Raw genomic sequence first — 24070 nt, 5'->3', positions numbered from 1 at the left:
AGGCTTCTCTTCTCCACACTAAACAGCCCCAGGGCTCTCAGTCTCTCTTCACAGGGGAGATGCTCAAGTCCCCTAAGCATCCTCCTGGCTCTCTGTTGGATTCTCTCCAGCAGGTCTCTGTCTCTCTTGAACTGGGGAGTGCAAAACTGGACACAGTTTTCCAGGTGTGGTCTCACCAGGGCAGAGTAGAGAGGAAGAAGAACCTCCCTAGAACCTCTCTACACCTCACTGTTGAACACAATCCTCTGCCAAAAACTGGCCTTCAGAAATTCAACACAGAGGAGAAAAAAACCCCAACCTGTAATATTCCTGTGTCATGGAAGTAAATGCTAATGTTACCAAACAAGAGATGTTGTTTTCCTGCTGCATGAAATCACATTTTTCTTCTTCTCTTCTGCCCCTGCTTCTCTTTTTCCTTTCCATTTTCTGCTTTTGGCTGCCTATTTCCTTATGTTGAGTAAACAAATATTATGTTGAGTAAATTAATTCACTGTGAACCAGCTATTACCCCAAATTAACTTGGATAGAGCCCAGCATTAATTCCAGATATGTGTTTTCCTTTTTGATCTGCTCTACAGGGACAGTTACTAAGAAAAGAAAAGGGAAGATAATTGTTCACCAGTTCTTTCTGGATGATGCAAGTGACTGTTAAAATTGAAGGCTGAATGTGATGTGGCCTTCCTCTGATTTCTCAAGCTTTCACAAGCAGCTACATAGCAAATAGCTGCTCTAACACCAGTAAGAGGGTTGGGTTTTGGTGGGTTTTTTATTTTTTTTTTTTTTTTTTTTTTTTTTGCTATTCCTTTGGTATGGTTGAAAAAAGCAAAGTGGTTTGGTGAACTTCATGGTTGTGCCACCACCACACAGAATCTGTAGTGAAAAGGCATATCAGAAGCTGTGAAAATGAATGTCAGAACCCGTGAAAATGAATGTCAGAACCCAAGAAAATGAATATCAAAACCCAGGAATTCAGCTTGGAAGCTAGAACCTGGTTTCCAAATCACTTTTCTTTCTGCACACATTTTCTGATTTTTCTCCCAGACCGGCAAAAGTTTCTTAAGTGCGTTCATTGCATTCTGTCTTCTACTTGACAGCCCCTCTCTCTTCCCCTAAATGCCACAACTCTGTAGCTCTCATTTGAAGCTGTGGATTGCTACAAAGGACTGCATACTGATGAGCAACCTGCTCGAGATACTTCTCTTTTCATGTTCCAAGCCTAGAGAGATTCAGCTGCACTTCCTGAACTTGCAGCTGGCATGGCCTCTCTGAGCTGACCTAAAAGATCCTCTTCCAAGGTGATGGCACTGTGAAAGAGGTATCACAGTATCTGTATATCAGAGGTTGGAAGGGACCTCAAGACGTCATCAGGTCCAACCCCCCTGCCAGAGCAGGATCACTGAGGGTAGTCCACATAGGAATGCATCAGGTGGGTTTGGAAAGTCTCCAGAGAAGGAGACTCCACAACCCCCCTGGGGAGCCTGTTCCAGTGCATCCATCACTGTGTTGAGGAACATCATCCTGAGGGTACTATAACCCCTCTACCACACTCCTCACTGAGAAAAATGTGAGTAACTCTGCGTGCTCAAAAAATTACTCAGGATGGTGATATGGGGTAAGATGTGTGCTGGGTGGGTGGCAGCAGGGGAAGGCACTGCTTTTAAACAAACAGAGTGCAAAATCAGCTGGAAAATTGTTGCAGATACATACTGGAAGTGCAGATTCCTGCTAGAGATCAGACTGTGATTAGAAGAACACTCCTCTTCCAGTCTTGAATGCAATAGGATGTAAGAAAGTAGCCAAAAAGCAGTCAGGCTCAGAAGAAAACTGGAAGGGAAGTATTGGTTTGCACATCTGTGCCCTTTCCCGCTCAGCAGAGAAGCAAAGGCTGTTTGTTTTTTTTTGCAGTAACAAAACTGGGTGTCCCATGGGCAGGTACACAAACCTACCAGCACCATGCTCCCTACCAATGTGCTTATGTTTCAATGGGTTAAAAAGATCCTTGATAACAGCTGGTGAAAGGCTTATGTCCTGCTACATCCTTTTCCTGACTTGATCTGTCGAGAGAGCAGAACTATGCAGCTCTGGGAGCAGAGCGTGGGGAGGGAGAGCCATGCTGTCCTTCAGAGGCCTCTTTCCACTGCTGCTTTGTGTGTGTGGTCATTTTCCTTTTGTAATACTGTTTGTATTTTATGGGAGGACCTAGAAAGCACACAGAATGAAAGGATTCTCCCTGGTCTGACAAGCTCACTGGGTTTGTGCTCAGGTTTTTGCTTTCCTTTACCTTGGTATCTATTTCAGTTTGCTTCACTTCCATTTCACCACTCTTCCATTCCTTTTTTATGTAACTGCTCTTCAGTCAACCCAATTTATGTCTTTTTAACCTTCTGTCATTTGCTTGTGATATTTCTCCTTTCATTGCCCTTCTTTCTGCTTTTCTTTCCTGGTGGTTTCCATGGTTTATATTTGTTGTGTTGTCCTTCCATCTACTATGTACCAACAAAGGGAAGGGAGAAGTGCCCAAGACTGAAGAGACAGAGAATGGGATGGAAAGCATCCTAATTATGGCAGGCTGGGACAAAGTAAAGCAGAGGAAAAAGATGGGGGGTGGGGAGGGTGGGGGGAAAGCAGCTTGTTAAAGAGGAGGCTGGATATAGGAATTTCCTACAATAGAGGAAAGGCAGGTCTTAATGAGAACAATATATAGAAGGAAGGAAGTGGTTGTTTGGGTGAGTGGGAGAGCTGACCGTGGCTGTGGATGAAAGGAGAAGCTAAGCCAGGCTCTGTGTAGTCATCAGAGCTATCAGCTTGGGATCTGGAGATCTTCAAGAGAGGCAGAACCAAGTGTCAAAGCCAGAAAGGAGGGCTGGGCAGGGGGAAAACCTACGCCTAAAAGCATAGCAGCACTCAGAAACACAGAGATCAGGGTTTTGTTACACAAGGAACAGAGAGGATGGTGAAGACCCCCCTCAAATTATGCTTTGTAAAATGAGGCTGAATATATAGTTGGTTGGACTATAGGTTGGACTATAGGTTGGACTAGATCATAGAATCATAGAATCAGTCAGGGTTGGAAGGGACCACAAGGATCATCCAGTTCCAACCCCCCTGCCATGGGCAGGGACACCTCACACTACATCAGGCTGGCCAGAGCCTCATCCAGCCTGGCTGCAAACACCTCCAGGGATGGGGCCTCAACCACCTCCCTGGACAACCATTGATGATCTTTTCTAACCTGGTTAGTTCTGTGATTCTGTGAATATTTGTGGGCATTTATGTACATTGATGTCTCCTTTTGCATTGCCTACACTCTGATTCAGTAGGCTTATAACTAGTTAAATAGCAACATGCCTAGTAGTAGATCAGATCCTGCTTAGTCAAGAGCCTTTGAAATCTAAAAATGTAATTAAATGCAAAGACAGTCAAATAGGAAAATGCCAAATGGTGCTCAGCTCAGTGACAACTGGACATACCAGCTGGCAAAAATCAATATAAAATTCCAAAACAGAGAAAAACTGCTTCACAAAAGGGCTTCACACTCTCCCAGGACAGGTCAAGAAGGGATGATGCTGCTTTTCTCCTAGGAAAGAGCAAATTTGGATGATCCACTCAGTCTTGTAATTCTCAGAATGACACAGAACATTGATGCCAAACCTGACAATATGTTGCTGAGTGAGTGGTAGCAGAGAGAAAGTGACTGTGAGAGAAGACAGCATGGCTGGGATAAACAAACAGGTGCTGTCAGCCAAATGCTGAACACTGAAAATGTACCACAGCAGATGCCCTGATTAAATAAAATGTGAAGCCACAACATGTGTTTGAGTGGTTGAAAAAAAAAATCAACATGCTCTCACAGTCACAGAGTCACTGATTTCTCATGAGAATTGAAAATAACTAAAGCTCTGGTGTTACTTTTCTCTTACCTTGTAAGTTTAAAAAAAAAAAAAAAGAAATTAAACCCCCTCTTGAATGGTGTGGTGGGTCGAAATCACCCCCCAACTAATTTGGAGAACTACCCCCCAAAATAAAATTGCCAGACCAGGTCAGTTTGGGATGGAAGCAAATGAAGCTCTATTTACAAGCAAACTACAATCTAGAAATATGAAATGCAATGAATATGTCCAAAATATACAATAGATGTACTACAGACATATATATATATATATTCACAATTTATGAACAACACAGAAACTCCTCAGACCCCTCTGGATGGCTCCAGGGGACCTGTTCACCTCCTCCCTCGAATCCCTCCCTCCTTCCCATTACCTCACACAGTAGTCAAAGCAGAGATATCCTGGCAAGGGCACGAGAAGAGAGAAAGAGAAGTTGCAAGCAGAAAGTGACAGTAGAAGAAAAGAAAGAACTTTTTATGCCTCTGTTCTATATCCCATTAGCAATCCAATGAATTTTATAGACCTTATAATTTTTCTTTTGCATCCAATGGTAATTTATTTTAGTTTCAGTCTTTGCAGTCAGGGACTGGGCTAAAGTTCTCCCTTCAAACTGTAACAAATGGGAAGAATCCTCCTTTGGGTCAGTTTTCAAAATCAGGGTTTTTCTGTCTCTTGCTTCTGAGTGGAGATCTTTACCAGCCTGCTCTCAAAGAAAGGCTGCAGGACATGGAGAGTTGAATCTAGTTTTATCATAGAAGAAACTGCTAAACTTCTGGTAAAGATCTCTTCCACCACCTTCCTCTGCCTTGAGAGATGCTGCTGTAAAGACTCTTCTCATCTACTCACTCAGCTCACCTCTCATTTCACCCTTTCACACATGACAAGCTGTGAAATTGCACAACCTGCCTTCCATAGTAAAAAAGTCTCCAAGTCCTCTCCAGCAAGGTTAATACCTGTTGAGAGGTGTCAGTACCAAGATACTTCATGCCAGAGCTGTCCAACTCCTGCACCATCAGCAGGCAGCCACATTGCTCTCTGCAACGGTGAGTCCCATGATGGTTCAGAGGCTGCAGCTCTGGGCAGCTCTGAAGTAATCTGGGGGTTATAGAGAGCTGTGCTGGATGTGCCTACCCCTGTGCTATACTCCAGGGAATAAAGGAATTCCAAGCAGAATTTCTCCAATAAATACCATATGGCTTCAAGTCCTCTGTGTGACATTCAGTGGTTTCTCAAAGGGAATAAAAGGACCAAGTAAACCGAAGAAAAATGCATAAAAGTCCTTGAGCAAACAACACAGGAGATATTTAACCAGAGCAGTCCCTGCTTATGGCTCAGCTCAGGTTTCTCCAAAATTTGGCCCAGGACAGTGCAACAATGATCATTACATTCTAGGGGGGAAAAGAAGCTCTGCTCAGAGAGTATCAGCAGGGCTGACAGATTGTGAAGGCGATAAGGAGGCAGAAAAGCTCTGGTGCCAGCAGGGTAATGTCCCTTCTTAACCAGCCATGGGGCCTTGCTGGTTTAAGGCACATTTACAGAAGATCACAAAGACAAGATGAACAAGCCAGGTAAAATAGACTAGAAATGAAGGAACCCATTAGTTCATGGTGCAATTTTTTTTTTTTTTGGGGGGGGGGTGGTGGTAATTTTTTCTGATTTGAGGGTGCTCCTGTTGCTGGAAGCACATTGTATCAGGCATGTTTTGAAGTAAAGGGTCTATTGTCAGTCTAATAAAACGGAAAAAAAGGAGCAGGAGCACAAAGATGCCACCTAGGAGTAGTTCTGCTCAGAACTTAGTCTTGAACACCAGGCTTGGTCCTTCAGGGAGACACATTATAGCAGCAACAGGTGTCCAGGACACAGAATGCAAGCTGTTCAGTGCTGCCATGGGGTAAGATCAGGCTTGCCACAACACCAGCCAGGACTTACTAAACCTCTGCTTTTGCTGTTGCAGAGGCTTAAAGATTGTAGGTGTTATGTTTAAGATAAAAATGAACCGGACAATTCTTGTCAGTGGAGAAAAGTAAACTGGGTAGAAGTCCAAACCAGTTAACAGAAGCTGAACCCCTTCTCTGCCTGAAACTCTATCTTCCTGAAAGCCTCTATTTTAACTTCTGTGCAGAGCAGCAGAGAGATCCCTGATATCCAGAGCAGCCTCTTTCTCTGCTTCTAAGCTTTTCATGTGATTGCCATTTTACACATTTCCCCACAATTACTTAAGCACAAGCTCAGCCTGGTTCTGGGGAGGGTGACCGCACCTGGACAAAGATATGCAGCTTGACACTGGTAACTGCACCTCCATAGGTTTTCCTCAGTCTGATAAGCAGAGATGGAAGTTTGCTGCAGATGATAAGGACTGATGAGATGTTAGCTTGAGTTTTACTGGATAGAAAACAAAGCAGAGAAGCTAAAGTGAAGCACTTGTTTTAAAACAAGAGAGTTTTGCAAAGAGCTGGAAGAAAAGTTCTCCTATTTTGTTGCGGTTACAAATTCCATTGCTATGTTTCCTGTCAGGAGCAGCAGAGTGACCTCAGGAAAACCTTGCTGGAGTTTCTAAGGTGCTCTTTTTCATATTTTATCTGCTGTACCAGTTGTCAGGGCAGCTGTAATAGGGAAAGGAAAACCACTGTAAAACCTATGACTGGTATTCAAGGGGCTTAGAGCAATCCCTGCAACTCCACAGGCAGATGGTGGTTTAAAATAAAAAAAAAAAAAAGATAAAAAAAAGGCAAGCTGGGCTGATGCTAAAAGTGTGTTTCCTTGGGAACAGGGAGGTAGGGATGCTGCCTTGTACTTGACCAAATGTAAAACAGGTCCAGGATTAGGATTAGGAAAGAAGTGGCCAGATTCCTGCTGCCATTCTGGGTGCCTTTTACACTCCTAAATATGCAACAGGGCTCTTTAAAGACTGCACTAGTTCTATAACCACATGTGTGGATTTAATCAGTTTGAAAAGCTGTGTATACTTGGACCTAAAGTATGAATAGGAGTGTAAGAGCACATGGTCTTTAGTGACCCATGAAAACTGACAGTATAAATGAGAAATGAATGTCCACCTCTCAGTTTAAGACAAGGTATAGAGTCATAGAATCCTTTTGGTTGGAAAAGACCTTTAAGATCATTGAGTCCAACCATTATCTAACTCTACCAAGTCTGGTGCTAAACCATGGCCCTTACTGCCACATTTAGGCATCTTTTAAACACTTTCAGGGATGGGGATTCAACTGCCTCCCTGGGGAGCCTATTCTAGTGTTTAAGAATCTTTTCAGTGAAGAATTTTCGTCTAATATCCAACCTAAACCTCCCCTGGTGCAACTTGAGGCCATTTCCTCTTGTCCTGTCACTTGTTACTAGAAGGACATCAACACCCACCTCCCTACAACCTCCTTTCAGGTAGCTGTAGAGAGAGTGAAGGTCTTCCCCAGTCCTGCTCTTCTCCAGACTACACAACCCCAGTTCCCTCAGATGCTCTGCTCCAGACCCTTCACCAGCTTTGTTGCCCATCCTTGGACTCACTCCAGCACTTCAATGTCTTTCCTGTAGTGAGGGCCCCAAAACTGAACCCAGTATGTGGTCTCACCAGTGCTGAGTACAGAAGGACAATCACTTCCCTTGTCCTGCTGGCCACACTATTCCTGATCCAGGCCAGGATGCTGTTGGCTGCCTGGGCCACCCGGGCACACTGCTGGCTCATGTTCATTCAGCTGTCAAGCAGCATCCCCAGGTCTCTCTCTGCTGGGCAGCTTTCCAGCTGCTCTACCCCAAGCCTGTAGAATTGTGTGGAGTTGTTGTGACCCAAGTTCAGGACCCAGACCTTGCAGAATCTCGTACAATTGTCCATTGAACAAGCCTGTCCAGGTGCCTCCGTAGTGCCTTCCAACTCTCAAGCAGATCAACTCTCCCTCCCATCTTAGTGTCATCCCCAAACTTACTGAGTGTGCAACAACACCCATGTCCAGATCACTGATAAAGATATCAAAGAGAACTGGCCCCAGTATTGAACCCTGGCTGCCAAATGGATTTTATAGAATCATAGAATCAGTTAGGGTTGGAAGCGACCACAAGGATCGTCCAGTTCCAACCCCCTGCCATGGGCAGGGACACCTCACACTACAGCAGGCTGCCCAGAGCCTCATCCAGCCTGGCTGCAAACACCTCCAGGGATGGGGCCTCAACCACCTCCCTGGGCAACCCATTCCATTCACCACTCTCATGGGGAAGAACTTCTTCCTCACGTCCAGTCTGCATCTCCCCACTTCCAGCTTTATTCCATTCCCCCTAGTCCTATCATTACTTGACACCCTAAAAAGTCCCTCCCCAGCTTTCTTGTAGCCCCCTTCAGATACTGGAAGGCCACAAGAAGGTCACCTTGGAGCCTTCTCTTCTCCAGACTGAACAGCCCCAACTCTTTCAGTCTGTCCTCATAGCAGAGGAGCTCCAGCCCTCTGATCATCCTTGTGGCCCTTTTCTGGACACCTTCCAGCATGAGCAAACTCTGTTTGCTACCATGCTTTGGCGGTGGTGGTCTCTGCCTTGAATGGATGGATGCTCTCTTTGTGTGATGCTTACCCCAGCCCATTGCAGCTCTTCTAGCTCTCTGAGAGGTGATGTTGAGATCACCAGACAGCACAATCATATTGCTTAGTAATAAAAAAAAAAAAAAAGAAGAAGAGGCAGGATAATTATTTTAAATTGTTAGTCTTCCACTGCCCTGGGAGAATAAATCTAATTGAAGTCTGATACACATCGTTGTTATTTAAATATTACAAGAGTCAGAAAACAGCTTATGTTAGCATAAGCATTTCAAAATACACTTCTCACTTCTCTTTAAATGCCTGAGATTAGATCACCATTCATCCACTTTTTGTCTCAGAAAAATCCCTACAAACCCTCCCTACCTCCTGTTTTTGGGCCCTTTGTTACTCCAGCAAAATGGAAACAATAAACAAAGATCAAAACAAAAGGTAGAGAACAATAAAGACAAAATCCTAGAATGGAAATAGAGTTAAATATAGCTATTTTTGTAGTATATTTATATTGGGAGAGTTTGCCTTTTCTTTTTTTTAACTGATTTATAATAATAAACAAGATTCAAGATCACAGCTTTGGAATCAAGGCATATCCAGGCCTAAAACAAGGGAATATTGAAAAGTAGATCCTGCAGTATGCTTCTTGTCAAGATTTGTTGACCACTATCACAAGATGAAAACATAGCCAGTTAAGACCCCTCTCAAAAAAAAAAACATTATTAGGAGGGGTTGATGTTCATGTACCTGTGTCCTCAGCACACAGATACCTTTCTATGAGCCAAAGTTATTTATTTATCTTTATGGAAGCATCTTTCCAACACTTATGAGTGGAAATTTTTAGGATTCGGCTTTTAAAAGGCCTTTTGAAAATTGTTTCTTCCTTGTTTCTAGAAACTCCTATGCTTAACCTTAGGCTAAAGAGCACTTGTTTGAGGTAGAAGTACTCACACCACAGAAGTCAGGCACACAAGTCTGTGCAGAACCAAGTTTGTTCTCTTCACAGGATCACAGAATGTTTTGGGTAGGAAGGAACCCTTAAAGGCCATCTAGTTAGTTTCTTCCTCTGCATAAAGAGGGGGGAAAAAGTGTTCACCCAGTATTTGTTAAGCACACATTGATGTCTTCTTTGCTTTTGAAAGAAGAAAATCATTGTCAGGCACTGTGCTGACCCTCACAGCTTTTTGCAAGGCTGCTCTCCCCCCTCAGCCTCAGGAGCAGATGTTTGCAGAGACGTCAGTTTTGAGGACCTCACTGCAAGAATGATATTGAGGTGCTGCAGTGGGTCAAGAGAAGAAGGGCAACCAAGCTGGCAAAGGATCTGAAGAACAGGTCTTACAAAGAGTAGCTGAGGGAACTGGGGATGCTCTGGTGAGACCTCACCTCCAGGTCTGGAGCCCTCAATATAGGAAGGGCATGGACCTGATGGAGCAGTTCCAGAGGACGGCCACGAAAATGATCAGGAAACACCTCTGCTGTGAAGACAGGCTGAGGGAGCTGGGGTTGTTGTCAGAAGGGAAGGTTCTGGGGAGTCCTAGTAATGACCTTCCAGTACCTGAAGAGGGCCTGCAAGAAGGATGGAGAGAGACTGTGTACAAAGCCTGGAGTGACAAGACGAGGGGCAATGGCTCCAAACTAGAGAAGAGAAGATTTAGATCGGATGCTAGGAACAAGTTCTTTACCATGAGGGTAGAAGAACACTGGAACAGGTTGCCTAGGGAGGTGGCTGGGCCCCATCTCTGGAGATATTCAAGGTGATGGTCAACAGGGCTCTGGGCAACCTGATCTAGTTGAGGATGCCCCTGCTTACTGCAGAGGGGGTTGGACTAGATGACTTTTGGAGGTCCTTTCCAACTCAGGCCATTGTATGATTCTAGTCTGGAGAAAAGGAGGCTAAGGGGAGACCTTCTTGCTGTCTACAGCTATCTGAGGTTGAAGCCAGGTGGGGATTTGTCTCTTCTCCCAAGTAACTAGCAACAGGACAAGAGGAAATGACCTGAAATTGTACCGTGGAAGGCTTACATTGGCTATTAGGAAAAATTTCTTTACTGAAAGACAGGTCAGGCATTGTAACAGGTTATCCAGGGCAGTGGAGCAGTCACCATCCTTGGCGATGTTCAAAGAACACATAGACATGGCAGTTGGGGACATTGCTTAGTGGTTGTGGCAGTATTGGGTTGATGGTTGGACTTGATGATCTTAGAGGTCTTTTCCAACCTTAAGGATTCTATGATCAGAGGCATTTGCCAGTGTCGGCGGCTGCAGCCCAAAGCCGAAGGTGCCCCGCCACCGTTGTCCCCCCCCCCCCCCTTCCAAGAGGTGCCCGGCCCCGCCGCCCACCCCGCCACGGTCGCAGCGCCGCCTGCGATGCGATGCTGGCGGCAGGGAGGCGGCGGCGCGGGCATTTGCATGGGCTGAAGGCAAAGCGGCTTCGCCCGTCTGTTTTATTTTTAGCTGGCAGCTCAGAGCAGCGCAGCTCCCCTCCGCCGGCGGGGCGGGCGGGGCGGCAGGCGAGGGAGGACCGAGCCGGCAGCGCGGGCGGACGGACGGGATACCGGCGGGGGTGAGGTTACCGCAGGCGAGCTGCAGCGAGCCGGGCTCCAGAGCGCCGCCGCCACCCCCGGCCCTCGCCCCGGGAGAAGCAGCGAGAGGCAGGCAACGGCCTCCGGCGTGTGTCCCCCTCCCGCTCGCTGCAGCCGCGGCTCACCTCGGGCTCGGCGGCTCGGTGCCTGGCTGCTCCCCACCCGCAGCCGCGGCCAGCCGGGGCCCTACAGATGGCCAGTCCCGGGCTGGATCTGGGAGAGGTTCAGCCTCCTCCCGACCCCCCCCAGCCTGAGCTGGCCTTCACCGAGGCTCAGAAGTGGATCGAGGTAAGATTGCGGGCTGGCAGGGCTGTGGGCGCGCACCCAGCGGGACGACCCTGTGTCCTTCCCCCTCCCATCGCGGTGACCGTACGCGTTTTATTCCCCGCCGAGCTCCATCCCGGCCCTTCCCCGCTTTTAGTCGCTGCGGGCAAAGCAGCCAGGGCCGGCCGAGCCGCGGCGCAGACTGCGCGGCTTTGGGTGGGCCCCTGTACCCCCCCTTCTTCTTCCTCCCTGCGCATCTCTTCCAAACTTAATCGCTTAATCGCATTTCCCTTCCCCGCCCCCGGCGCTGGGATGAACGGGGCGGCTGTAAACAGGAGCCGTGCAGGTGCGCGGAGCCGCGTCCCGGGGGCGGCCGGGGAGATCGCTGTCCCTGCGCCCTTCCAGCTCCTCTCCCTGCGGACTGTGTCCGCGGCCGCTCAAGTTACGCCTCGCAGTGCGCGGAAAGCACCCCCGGGGCTAGGGGGGCGCTGTCAATGCTGCTGTGGGAGGCATGGGGCACCTTGTCCTCCGGGGAAGTACCCTTCTACCCCCTCTGCCATCACTCAGCCCAGCCAAGGAGAGACATTGACTCAGGCTCTTCAGGCAGGGCAGAAAGAGATCAGGTTTGCTGCTTCCTCCTACCGTGCATCGCAAAGACAGGCAGGTGGCCGGTGAAATTTAATAGTTAAATATTTTGGCATGTAACAATAGAGACACTTTAAATAGCTCTTCGTCTGGTCGCCCATACAGAACACTTGTGAAGGTGGTATAAACCCAGACACCAGGGTAACAGCTCCCATCAGCTGCAGGCCTTGACTTTAATCTGCAGCTTTGTAGTAAGCCTCAGTGCATTCTGTTTTCCAGCAAATTGTTGTGAGAATTGTGGCCGTTAAGATTCCCTGAAGCCCTGGGAATTTCTAAGTGGTAGTGGTTCACCCAGTATCAGCCAGAAAGGTAATGCTTTGTCAGGCTTCAGGGAACTGGCACTGACACGGTAAGCTGGCTGGTGTAGGACCAGAGGCAGAGGAACAAAGAGGAATGTGAAAAGAAGGGGTTTTGTGCCAGGGAAAGGTGGGCATGCAGGCTGGAAAAGGAAAAACGGAAGTGCATCTCCACACTGGTTGTCTTGGGAAGGTGAATGGTGATTTCTGTATAGCCTTCTTTATAAGAGAGGACCAAGAGTAAGGCACATGACTCCACCATACCCATGCTACATAAAATACCTGATGACCATGAGTTTTGCTGACTGCAGACTCAGCCAAGAACTCGGTGGTGGTGGTGAAGCAATTCTCTGTAGGTAACGAAGCTGCCAGCAATCACTCCAGGCATGATAATAGTTCATGGACTATTAAGTCTTCCTGAAGAGCAGAAACTTGTGAGTCAGGTGGAAACTTCCTTCTTGGGCAATTTTAATCTGCAGCTGACCATGATGGGAGGTCTTGAGCCATTTCTTTTGTGACCCAGGGCCTGGTGAGCAGAGCAGAAGGGCTCTTAGCTCCTTATGTCTTCCATGCAGGCCCACGCGGTCCATTCGTATAAAGGAAGCTGTCCATAACTTCTTGTGCTTCCTCCACTTCTTTTCATCTGCTCAATGTGTGACTGACAAAGCTGCAATGTGCTATCTCTACTGCTGCTGTCGTCCTGCTTGAGGGACTGTGTCAGGAGCCTGGAGCACTGCCATGGCTGTGGTGTGAGAGCGAAGCATCTGCCTTTCCAGCAATGCCCAGAGTTGATGCTCCTACTAAGAGAAGGGAGGAAGAAGCTTGCCAGTGAAGCAAATGTGGCTCAGTTTGCCTGCACATTGTATTGCCTTTTAACCCCAGTTTGGTTTGAGCTCTGGAGCGTGAGGGTTTTAACTCTTCCAAAAATCTAGTCAGCATTCACTGTTTTAAATCTGGATTATTTAGGATTGAATTATGCAGACCTTGACATATCAATCCAAAATGATGAAAAGCAAAAGAAATAAAATTAAAAATTAAGTAATGTTAGAGATATCAACATTCAGTTTGCCAAAACCTATTGATTTGGGTGAAAAGCAGAAATGGGGGTCATGCTGTGCCTGGCTGCTAGACCCATCTGCTTCAGCTGGTTCTGAAATTGTCTCTCACCTATTTATTCTTTGGCCTAGAGATGTGAGCAAATATCCAGTGTGGTGTCTTCCAGCTTGCTTCTGACTATTTAAAATGGCATCTTCCTCAATCAGAAATAAAATAAACCATTGTGGTTGTAAACAGGGTTGGTGGACCTCCCTAGTATGGAGAAGACAGACTAGTATGGATGTTAGCAGTGAGAGACAGCTTAAAACCTGTCTTAGGCTGTAAAATAGTGCCGTCCAAGGAAATCAAATCAGAAATGGTCAGACTGAAAACTCTGGGCTTGCCTTGCATTTTTATTCCTAATGCTTGAGTTGTGTGACTTGCTTGTTGGATTCTCATCTGGTTTAAATCCTTGTGGAGCACTGTCACCATTGTGTAGTGCTGACAGGAATCCACCCTGTGGTCTGCAGTGCATTTCTCTTCTGGTGGGAATGTAAAGGGAGGCTGTCCCCTTCTTAGAGATGGGTGAGGGAAGACATAATGCGATCAATGTCTAGATCTGCTAAGATTGAGGTACTTTCCTTCCTCCAGTCCAAAGGTCCTAGTGGTCTTGTCTTTACACATTGGACCTGTGACCTTTCACCAGGTCTTCTGGGTGTCAGAAATCTTTTTTGTTTCTCTGCCAGCATTACTTGAATTTGAATGCTGCAGGATAGGGGAGTCTAAGTCACACTAAAGTTTGGGCGGATCCTCATAATAAACCTCATGTCTCTCCCTGGAGCTCTGAGCCGGTGGCACTGAGGTGTTCTCCTGAGCAGGGAAAAGGGCCAGAGCCCTGACTCTTACTGCCAAAGCTCCTTATGTGTTTAACAGTTTGTGTTTTGTACAAATATTTCAAGTAGTGAATAGATTTGCTGTCATCTGTGTGCTGCAGAAGGTGGGATTTTGGAAGTCTCTGAACTTTTAGCTTTGATGGTGAGTCACTTGGGGTAGGAAAACGGAGTTCAGCCTTGCTTAATTTTGCATAAACATCGACCATGCATCCCTCTGTGTAGCAGTGAACCAGGGCTATTATTTTAGCTTAGCTTGGCATGTGCTACTTAAGTGAAGAATTCCTTCTTAAGGATAAAATGAACCATATTAGTGGTGCTCAGAGGAATTAAAATAAAGGCATCAAATGAAAAACCCTGTGAGAGCCACATCAATGTGCATTATTAAAGGTGTGGTATCTCCTTTCAATTAATGCATCTCAGTTTCACTGAAAGAAGAGATGAGCCTTCTAAAGCCTAGTGGGTTGCCACAGCAAAATAACAAACCTAATTTAAGCTAATGGCCTGTAATTTTGAAATGTCAAGGTTCCCTGTGTGTGTGTTTAAAGTAGAATAACTGATGGCTGAAAGAACATCTGTATAAACAGTTATTCTGGTGGCAAAGATTCACAAGAGTAACACAGTAATAAAGTCCCATTTAATACCAGTGGAACTCCTGAGGGTATTGTTATCTTCTCATCACACCTCCTCACTTTGCCTCATTAATATGCTCTCTGCTCATTGTTGAGACTTGGTGCAATTAGGGATGGCTTTTCCATAGACTTATATTTCTTGGAAATTTTGCCAGCTGATAAGAACACTTCCTTTATAGTTGCATGGTAACAAAAAAGTCTTGTTTTTCTGTCCCCTATGCTCAGCGCTTGACTTTCCCTCTAGATTTGTGTAGGCTAAAAGCCATCAACTTCTAATAAGTCTGATACTTTTCTCATCTCTATCTCTATCTCTATCTCTATCTCTATCTCTATCTCTATCTCTATCTCTATCTCTATCTCTATCTCTATCTCTATCTCTATCTCTATCTCTATCTCTATCTCTATATCTATATCATCTATATCTATATCTATATATCTATATCTATATATCTATATCTATCTATATCTATATCTCTCTATATCATCTATATCTATACCTATGTCTATATCATCTATATCTCTATCTCTCTCTATATATATCTCTATATCATCTATATCTCTATCTCTCTATATCTCTATCTATATATCTATCTCTATATATCATCTATATCTATAGCTCTATATCATCTATATCTATATCATCTCTATCTCTCTATATATCTATATGATCTATATCTATCTATATCTATATCATCTATATCTCATCTATATCTATATCTGTATATCTATGTCTATATCTATATCTAATCCATATCTATATATATATGTATGCATTTTTTTTCCCCCCTTGAGAATTCTTTTGTTATGGAGAAATTTGCCAGCCAGAGGTTGGGATTTTTTTTTGTTTATTTGGGTTTTTTTTTGTTTGTTTGCTTGTTTGTTTTTTGAGTGTTTGTATTTTGTTTTCTTTTCTTCCTTCTGGCAAAATGCTTATCTGTGTTAGATTTCCATTTTAGGTTGGTAACAGTGGTGCCATTTCTGGGAGAAGAAGTGAGGCCAGTAGTAAATTCCTTCCTGCTTTTGAGTGTCACATCATACAGCAGAACAGGCATGCAACTACTGTACCACTGTCTCTGTGAAGGAGTACAGGAGACATAAAACCAGGGAAATAAGTTGGACAAATAAACTTCATGTCTTGCACCAGGAATCTGGGAACAAGGTTTCTGGAGGATGTCTTTGCTGTGGATGAAGTGTGAGACAGCTGAGGCTTATAGCTCCCACTGCGAAAGCATAAGGAGATGGAGGTTGACATAATGTTTTCTACTTGATTGGGATACCTGTTGAAGGGGCCTGGAACTTGAGGAGTACACAAATTTTGTTTATATGACCTTCAAAGTGTAGTATGACATGTGAGGAACATCAGAGATGAAGACCTTATGATAAAAGGTATTGGGTAAGCTGACAGATTCACTGAGTGTTTGAGTAACCTGTGTCCCTCAGCAGTGTTTCTATTTTCAAATGTTCCTATTCCTTCGCTGTGAAGCTTATTTTTAAGATCCTTGGATGGTTCCTCTGAATATTGATACAGTTCCTAGAATGGTGGTGCCTCTAGCCAGGCTGGGACCTTTGGCTGTCTCTGCAGTCTTGCTGTTACTTGTATAGCAGTGGATCAAATTCAGCAAACACTTTCTCCAGCAGGTGGTTCCCAGAGAAGTCAGTCAGAGAATCAGAAGCACAGAATCATAGAATCATAGTCCATCCATCCTATGAGAGTATTTGAATACAACCATTTAAGTGTAGGATGATGCACTAAGCTTGAAGATTATTTGGTTTTAGTAATCAGTTATCATAGGAATGTTGTTGAATGAACCTCCAAGCAGTGCCTACAGTTAACTTTTCTCTGTGTTTAACCTTTCTTTCTTTTTCTTCTGCTGGAAGAGTGTCTTACCTGTGTGTTTTACATCATGTATTGGGAATTAATTTATTAAAGTGAGCAAAAGTGTGTTCTCAGACTAGAAGAAACCCATGCAGATGAATTAGAACAAGTTGCCTGATTTCTGAACAAGCTAAAATTAAACCAGGTGAATTCTTCCCAAGGTAACCATGAAGGGTGTGTGGCTGGCTTCTGGTCCTAGCTGAATGTGAATATAGAGTAACTTTACTGTGGTTACAGTGATTGGACTTGGAGAGGAGTTCTTCACTGCTCCTCTTGGGCAGCTTTTAGGGACTGCAGGTAGGGCAGATGGGATGCTCTTCGTTCTGGCTAAGTTAGTCACTCAGTGGAATGAAAATTACATTGATTTAAAGGGGGTGGCAGGACCCACCCAAACTCTCTGACCCTGTCAAACTACCAACTTCTAGAATTTTTTTTTCCTCTCCCAGTTGCCTGGCAGCTGGCCCCTGGTCCTGTGCACATGGACCCAATTCCCTTGTCATGAGATCAGTTTAAGCCATGTTACAAGTAGCACTTGGCACGGGGGTGAGAATAATCAGAACAACAATACTATTGATAAAGGGATAATGTTAGGAAATGCAGGACTGAGCTGTTGGTTGTCTCGAAACTGCATTAATTTCTCCTTTAAGTACTAAAATTTTGAAATAGGTAAAGGATCTACCCTTTCACTGGAGTGTGGAATGCTAGTATGCAACTGGTGGTGAAGCTCAGTTAATGCAGCTATGTAACCTCATTGCACTTGTGCTGTTACATTTGTTTTTTTTAAGGCAGGTATTGGTCCTCTAAAAAGGAAGATGAAGTCTTTTCCAAGTATAGAGGATGAATACTGAGCCCAGTTCTGGAGCCCCTATTACAAGAAAGACCTGGACATGCTGGAATGTGTCCAGAGAAGGGCCATGAGGATGAGCAGAGGGCTGGAGCTCCTCCGCTATGAGGAGAGACTGAGAGAGTTGGGACTACTCAGTCTGGAGAAGAGAAGGCTCTGAGGAGACCTTCTTGTGGGCTTCTGGTATCTGAAGGGGGCCTACAAGAAAGCTGGGGAGGGACTTTTTAGGGTGTCAGGTAGTGATAGGACTGAGGAGAATGGAACAAAACTAGAAATGGGGAGATTCAGGTTGGATGTTAGGAAGAAGTTTTTTACCATGAGGGTGGTGAGACACTGGAACAGGTTGCCCAAGGAGGTGGTGGAAGCCTCATCCCTGGAGGTGTTTAAGGCCAGGCTGGATGTGGCTGTGAGCAACCTGATGTAGTGTGAGGTGTCCCTGCTCATGGCAGGAGGATTGGAACTGGATGATCCTTGAGGTCCCTTCCAACCCTAACAATTCTATGATTCTATGATAATAACAGGCCAATACAGCAGCATTGTTTTCTAACTTCTAAAATGTATTGTCTTATCTGGGAAGTGTTGGTCCATGATGGATTACAAAAATTACATTATCTTTTGTTTGGAAAAATCTACCAGTCTAGAAGGTTTCCCTTCATGGATGAATACCTCTGTGCATTGGGTCTCTGCCATCATCCCCACAAGGACAATTTTGGAACAATGTTACAGAAAAAGCAAGAATAGTAGGGGTGAAAGTGTAACTTTAAAGGGCAGCTGCATAGGGGGAAGCTTTGAATGTTTTGGCATGCAGATCCTAAAGATCTAAGCTTTCCCTCCTTCTCCTTCCAATGCATCATTTAAAGAAGAAAGTACTGTCTTTCCTTGCCCCCCTCAGTCCCTTAGATCATCACAATGACTACAACAGCTGCTGTGACACTAATAACATCAAAATTAATGGCTGGAACTTCTCCCAGCTATGTTAATTGTGAAAGGGCTACAGGCATCTATCCTTGAGACAGCCTTGTGAGAATGTGAAGAACTGTAACCCACCCCAGCTTAAAAATGAAAATAAAAACCTCTGCCTATTACTGCCTTTATTTTATAAACATGTACTCCCTGTACCTGGGACAGGGTGGGGAGTGACTGCTGGGGCAGCAGTTCTTCTGGATAGAAGCTGGGAGGACTTGTGGGACAAGCAGCTTGGCACTGCCTGTGTCCTGGCAGCAGAAGAGATTAGCTCTTGGTGGGTATTCTGGAGCTGGTGGATTGATGGAAGTGTGGTTGTTTTTTTTTTTTTTTTCCCTTTTTTCTTTTTTTTTATTTTTTCTCTTTTCTTTTTTTTTTCTTCTGCTTGGCACTTGCTAAGCCAAACTTGAAATCCTACATTCAGTTTGAGGCCCAGAGTGCAGGAAGGGCATTGGTAGGCTGGAGGGAACTGAGCAGAGAGCCCACAGGCAGATGTGGGCTGGAAGACTTAACCTGAAAGAGAGGGTGATGGAGCTGGGCTTCTTTCAGGAGAGGTGGCTTTATGGGGACATGGCAGCAGCTCCCCAGTAGCTGTGGGCAGATTTTTGAGAAGACAGGACCAGGCACTTCAGGGGTATGTGACAGGAGAGTGAGATGCCTGTTGTAAGCTAAAATAGGGAAGATTATGAACAGTATAAGGAAAAGTTTCTTCACCCTGTGGCCAGTTGAGCACTGATGCAGGCTGCCCAGTGAGGCTGGGCTATGACCATCCCTGGAAGGTTTCATGTCTGGCTGAACAAAGTTGAAAACAGCCTGATCAGACCTGAGAGCTGCCCTTGTCTGGAGCTAAAGGCTCTCCAAGGTCCCTACTAACCTGAATTCTTTGGTGCATCTATGAGTTCTTGATAATGAGCAAGTAAACATCACTTAATTCTGTATTTTGCTACACTATTTGTAGCTTGTATTATTGCAGTGCTTAAGAGCCTCTTTACATGAACAAGATCCTTCTCTGTAGAAAAGCAGAACTCCTATGGGTTGTGGCAGGCATTTTCAGGTGTGCTACTGAGTTTCCTTTGTAGAAACCCCTCAAGGCAGTGTGAAATGTCTGGCTTCCAATCCAACTTTTTGATAAACTCATTTTATTTCAGAAGACCACAAATACAATTAATTTCCTTGGCTTGATGAGATTATTTTTCTGTGATTTTTTTTTTTTGTGTGTGTTATTTAATTCATTGTGCACTGCTCTAATTAACCAATAAGGAATGGAAATTATTTCCTGTGCTTTTCAGGTCTTGAAGAGATGATGTGCAGGCAGGTTTAATTCTTGAGAATTTGGATACTAAATCTTTCAGGATTTGTTTGTTTGTGATATTAGTTGGTTATAAGAATCTTCTACTTTTATAATCATTCTGCTCAGTTCTAGTGTAACTTGCTACTGTTAACTAAGGATCTTTATTGTATATATGTGTGTATATATATCTCTATCTCTATCTCTATCCCTATCTCTATCATCTCTATCTCTGTCTCTATTCTCTCTCTATCATCACTATCTCTATCATCTCTATCTGTCTCTATTCTCTATCATCTCTATCATCTCTATCTCTATCATCTCTATCTCTGTCTCTATTCTCTATCTCTATCATCTCTATCATCTCTATCTCTATCATTTCTGTCTCTATTCTCTATCTCTATCATCTCTATCATCTCTATCTCTATCATCTCTATCTCTGTCTCTATTCTCTATCTCCATCATCTCTATCTCTCTCATCTCTATCTCTCTCATCTCTCTCTCCATCATCTCTATCTCTCTCATCTCTATCTCTCTCATCTCTATCTCTCTCATCTCTCTCTCTTTCATCTCTATCTCTGTCTCTCTCTATCTCTCTCTATCATCTCTATATCTGTCTCTATTCTCTATCTCCATCATCTCTATCTTCATCATCTCTATCTCCATCATCTCTGTCTCTATCATCTCTCTCTCATCTCTATCTCTATCTCTCATCTCTATCTCTATCATCTCTATCTCTGTCTCTATTCTCTATCTCTATCATCTCTATCTCTATCTCTATCTCAATCTCATCTCTCTCTCATCTCTATCTCTATCTCTCATCTCTATCTCTATCATCTCTATCTCTGTCTCTATTCTCTATCTCTCTCATCTCTACCTCTCTCATCTCTATCTCTATCTCTCTCATCTCTATCTCTAGCTCATCTCTGTCTCTAGCTCATCTCTGTCTCTAGCTCATCTCTATCTGTATTATATGAAGTTTGTTGCTAGTAATCCTTGCCTTAAGCAGACTGGCTAGCTTAACAATAGAGTTAATAATAGATCTTGTATCTGATGTTAAAATAGACTTTAAAATAGTCCTGTGACTTCTTGGTAAGGAAAGGAGAAAATCTGCTTAATTTGCTCATTTGAAACCCAATATTGCTGGCTTCTGCTGTTTTGAGGTCTCATGCCTAGTATCAAAGACAGCTTGATTGTGAAATCAACTTTGACAAGCTACGATTCTGAAAAATAATACTGCTGTGGCTTCTTGGCTTTGGCATCATTGTCAGTGATTCACAGAGCACTTCACAGGCTAAGGAGCAGCGTGATGGAAGCAGGGGAAGCAATTCTTTAATTCTGCTTTGTGTGGCTGAATGAGCAAGGTAAGAGGGGAAATTAATCTTCATTAATCTCTCCTTCAGTTTTTTCCATCACCTTGGTTTCTACTGGAAGACAGATTTTTGCACTATGTGATTCCACAGTGAGTTTCAGGAGTAGCACAAAGGGACAAAGTCTGTGATGTCTTTCCCTTGTGTTGTTCCAGCCTCCTGCATCTCTCTACCTCTTTCTGAGCTTTCTGTGAGCTTCAGAAGCATCCCAGTCCTCTGGATATCTACATGCTATAGGGAAACTGGCTGCAGATACTCTACATAGTGCAGAAAACCAAGAGTTCTCATCCTGAGACTGTAACTGTATTTCCTATTGTTCCTTTTCCTGTAGGCACTGGTAGATCCCACTATAGTACTGCAATCAGCAATCAAGTCTCTGGCTGGATTAACATTGTCATTTTGAAGATAAATCAGGCTGTTACCTGCCTTCTGTTCCTCAGATTGTACATTGCTGTGATTCAGGTTTTTCTTACCAACAGTGAGGAGCTGAGATTGGAAAAAAAGTGGATAGACAAGAGTTCCCAACATTTATTTTAGATCTGATGTGGTCAGCAAAAGTGCAGGTCGAGGGCTTTAACACACAGCATTGATAATTCCTGAGAGCACTGCATTATGTGAAGGCCTATACAGAGGATGGGATTCTTGGAAGGAGAAGTTGTGAACTGCAAATGAAGAAAAGTGTATTGTCCAGTATTGGGACTTCCCAGTGTGGCAGAAACAAAGAAGCTCCAAATGACCTTTCCTCTAAAACCAGAAGGCAAAGAAGCTCAGATGAGTTTGGACCTCAAGAGCTAGCCACAGACTAGTACCCTTTGCTGTGACATGAGAAGTCAAGTCATTTCTTTTGCCCATAAAAGACTGATTTCAAGTGGGAGCAGAATGGTTGTGTGGCTACAGAGGAGAGGTGAGAAATCTCTGTGGTGCATTGCAAGCAGTGTTTGCTCTGAAAGGCACAGGGGTTACCTTATGCTGTTGTATCCCAGCAGAAGATTGTGGCTCTGGAATTCAGAGGCATTGCTACAATATCTTAAAACAAATGTAAGCCCCCAAATCCAAACCTATCACTGTAGGCTTCAATTGCCTATAAATACTGTATGAAATCCTGGAACTGAATGAGTTTATTTCTTGAGTATTAGTAGTTCTTTTATTTCTTGAATATTAGTGGTTCTTTTATTTCTTGAGTATTAGTAGTTCTTTTATTTCTTGAATATTAGTGGTTCTTTTATTTCTTGAGTATTAGTGGTTCTTTTATTTCTTGAGTATTAGTAGTTCTTTTATTTCTTGAGTATTAGTGGTTCTTTTATTTCTTGAGTATTAGTAGTTCTTTTATTTCTTGAATATTAGTGGTTCTTTTATTTCTTGAGTATTAGTAGTTCTTTTATTTCTTGAATATTAGTAGTTCTTTTATTTCTTGAGTATTAGTAGTTCTTTCATTTCTTGAGTATTAGTAGTTCTTTTATTTCTTGAGTATTAGTAGTTCTTTTATTTCTTGAGTATTAGTAGTTCTTTTATTTCTTGAATATTAGTAGTTCTTTTATTTCTTGAATATTAGTAGTTCTTTTATTTCTTGAGTATTAGTAGTTCTTTCATTTCTTGAATATTACTAGTTCTTTTATTTCTTGAGTATTAGTAGTTATTTTATTTCTTGAGTATTCATAGTTTTTTTATTTATTGAGTATTTGTAGTTCATGTTTTATACCAACTCCCCCCAAACAAGCTCTGAAAGTTCTTCATCCAAATGTCTACTCTGTTAATCTGGAAAATTTCTTAAGGGATTTTTCTACAGGGAAAAGGAAGCTTCAATGTCTGAGGAAAAGCACAAATCTCTCCCAAATCTTCCCCTCCCCATCCACCTTTTTTTTTTGTGGTTCTTTTTTTCGTTTGTTTGTTATTAATTCCTTGGTTTGGGTATCATTAGCTACTTGCCTTTTGCTAACAATTTCTCCTGTTTTCCAATTATTATTACTTTTCCCTATTTTTAGAAAGGAGCCATGGTGTGCTAGCTGAAGTCTGCTCTGGAGCAGTGAGCATTTTCTGCCTGGGACTGGGGAAAGGGAGGCAGTGCCCCCATGCAGCCCAGAAGGCAAATTGTATCCTGGGCTGCATCAACAGGAACATGGCCAGAAGGTCAAGGGAGGGGATTCTGCCCTTTTCCTCTGCTCTTGTGAGACCCCACCTCCAATGCTGCATCCAGTTCTGGTGTCCCCATCACAAGAAGGACACAGAGCTGTTGGAGCAAGTCCAGAGGAGAGCCACAAAGATGATCCAAGGGCTGGAACACCTCTGCTATGAGGATAGGCTGAGGGAGCTGGGGTTGTTCAGCCTGGAGAAGACTCTGGGGGGACCTTAGAGCTGCCTTCCAATATCTAAAGGGATCCTACAGGAAGGCTACAGAGGGACTTTCCATAAGGGTGTCTAGCAATAGGACAAGAGGGAATGGTTTTAAGCTGAGGAACAGTATGTTTAGACTGGATCTTAGGAAGAAGCTCCTCAGTATGAGGGTAGTGAGACTCTGGAATAGTCTGGCCATGGATGTTATGGATATCTCCTCCCTGGGGGTGTTCAAAGCCAGGCTGAATGAGGCCTTGAGCAGATGAGTCTAGTTGAGAGGTGTTTCTGCCCATGGCAGTCAGGTTGGAATAGATGATCTCTGAGGTCCCTTCCAACCTTAGCCATTGCATGATTGTGGAAAGGCAGAAGTGACCACTTCTACCAGACCAGTGTGGGCAGGGGTGCCCAGTGTGCCATGGTGTTCAGCACTGAATCTCTTGGCTTGGTTTCCATGCAGATTGTTGTGATTCTTTCCAGTGGGCTCACTCCCATGTACTGTTACAACAACAACAACAACAAAAAAAACCAACTCTGGAAATCTTTCAGTCTAGAAACATAACTGTAAATATGGAATTCCAACAGAAGAAAAATGGCAGCAGTGTTTTGTTTTTTTCTGTTTATTTTTGTTGGCTTTCTTT

General features: G+C 44.0%; 1 protein-coding gene across 1 annotated transcript in view; it reads left to right on the top strand.

The window, feature by feature from the left end:
* The first annotated feature begins 11190 nt into the window (after positions 1-11190).
* The window catches only part of LIMCH1 (LIM and calponin homology domains 1), a 203474-nt gene continuing 190594 nt past the window's right edge, over positions 11191-24070 (top strand). The window contains exon 1 of the mRNA XM_054382811.1: positions 11191-11286. Within this exon, the coding sequence (XP_054238786.1) occupies positions 11191-11286 (96 nt within the window). The remainder of the gene's footprint in view (positions 11287-24070) is intronic.

The sequence above is a fragment of the Indicator indicator genome, chromosome 8, assembly GCF_027791375.1.
Source record: "Indicator indicator isolate 239-I01 chromosome 8, UM_Iind_1.1, whole genome shotgun sequence".
Taxonomy (NCBI): Eukaryota; Metazoa; Chordata; class Aves; order Piciformes; family Indicatoridae; genus Indicator; species Indicator indicator.
Note: the sequence above shows the minus strand (reverse complement) of the source record. Positions and strands in the feature narration are given on the sequence as shown.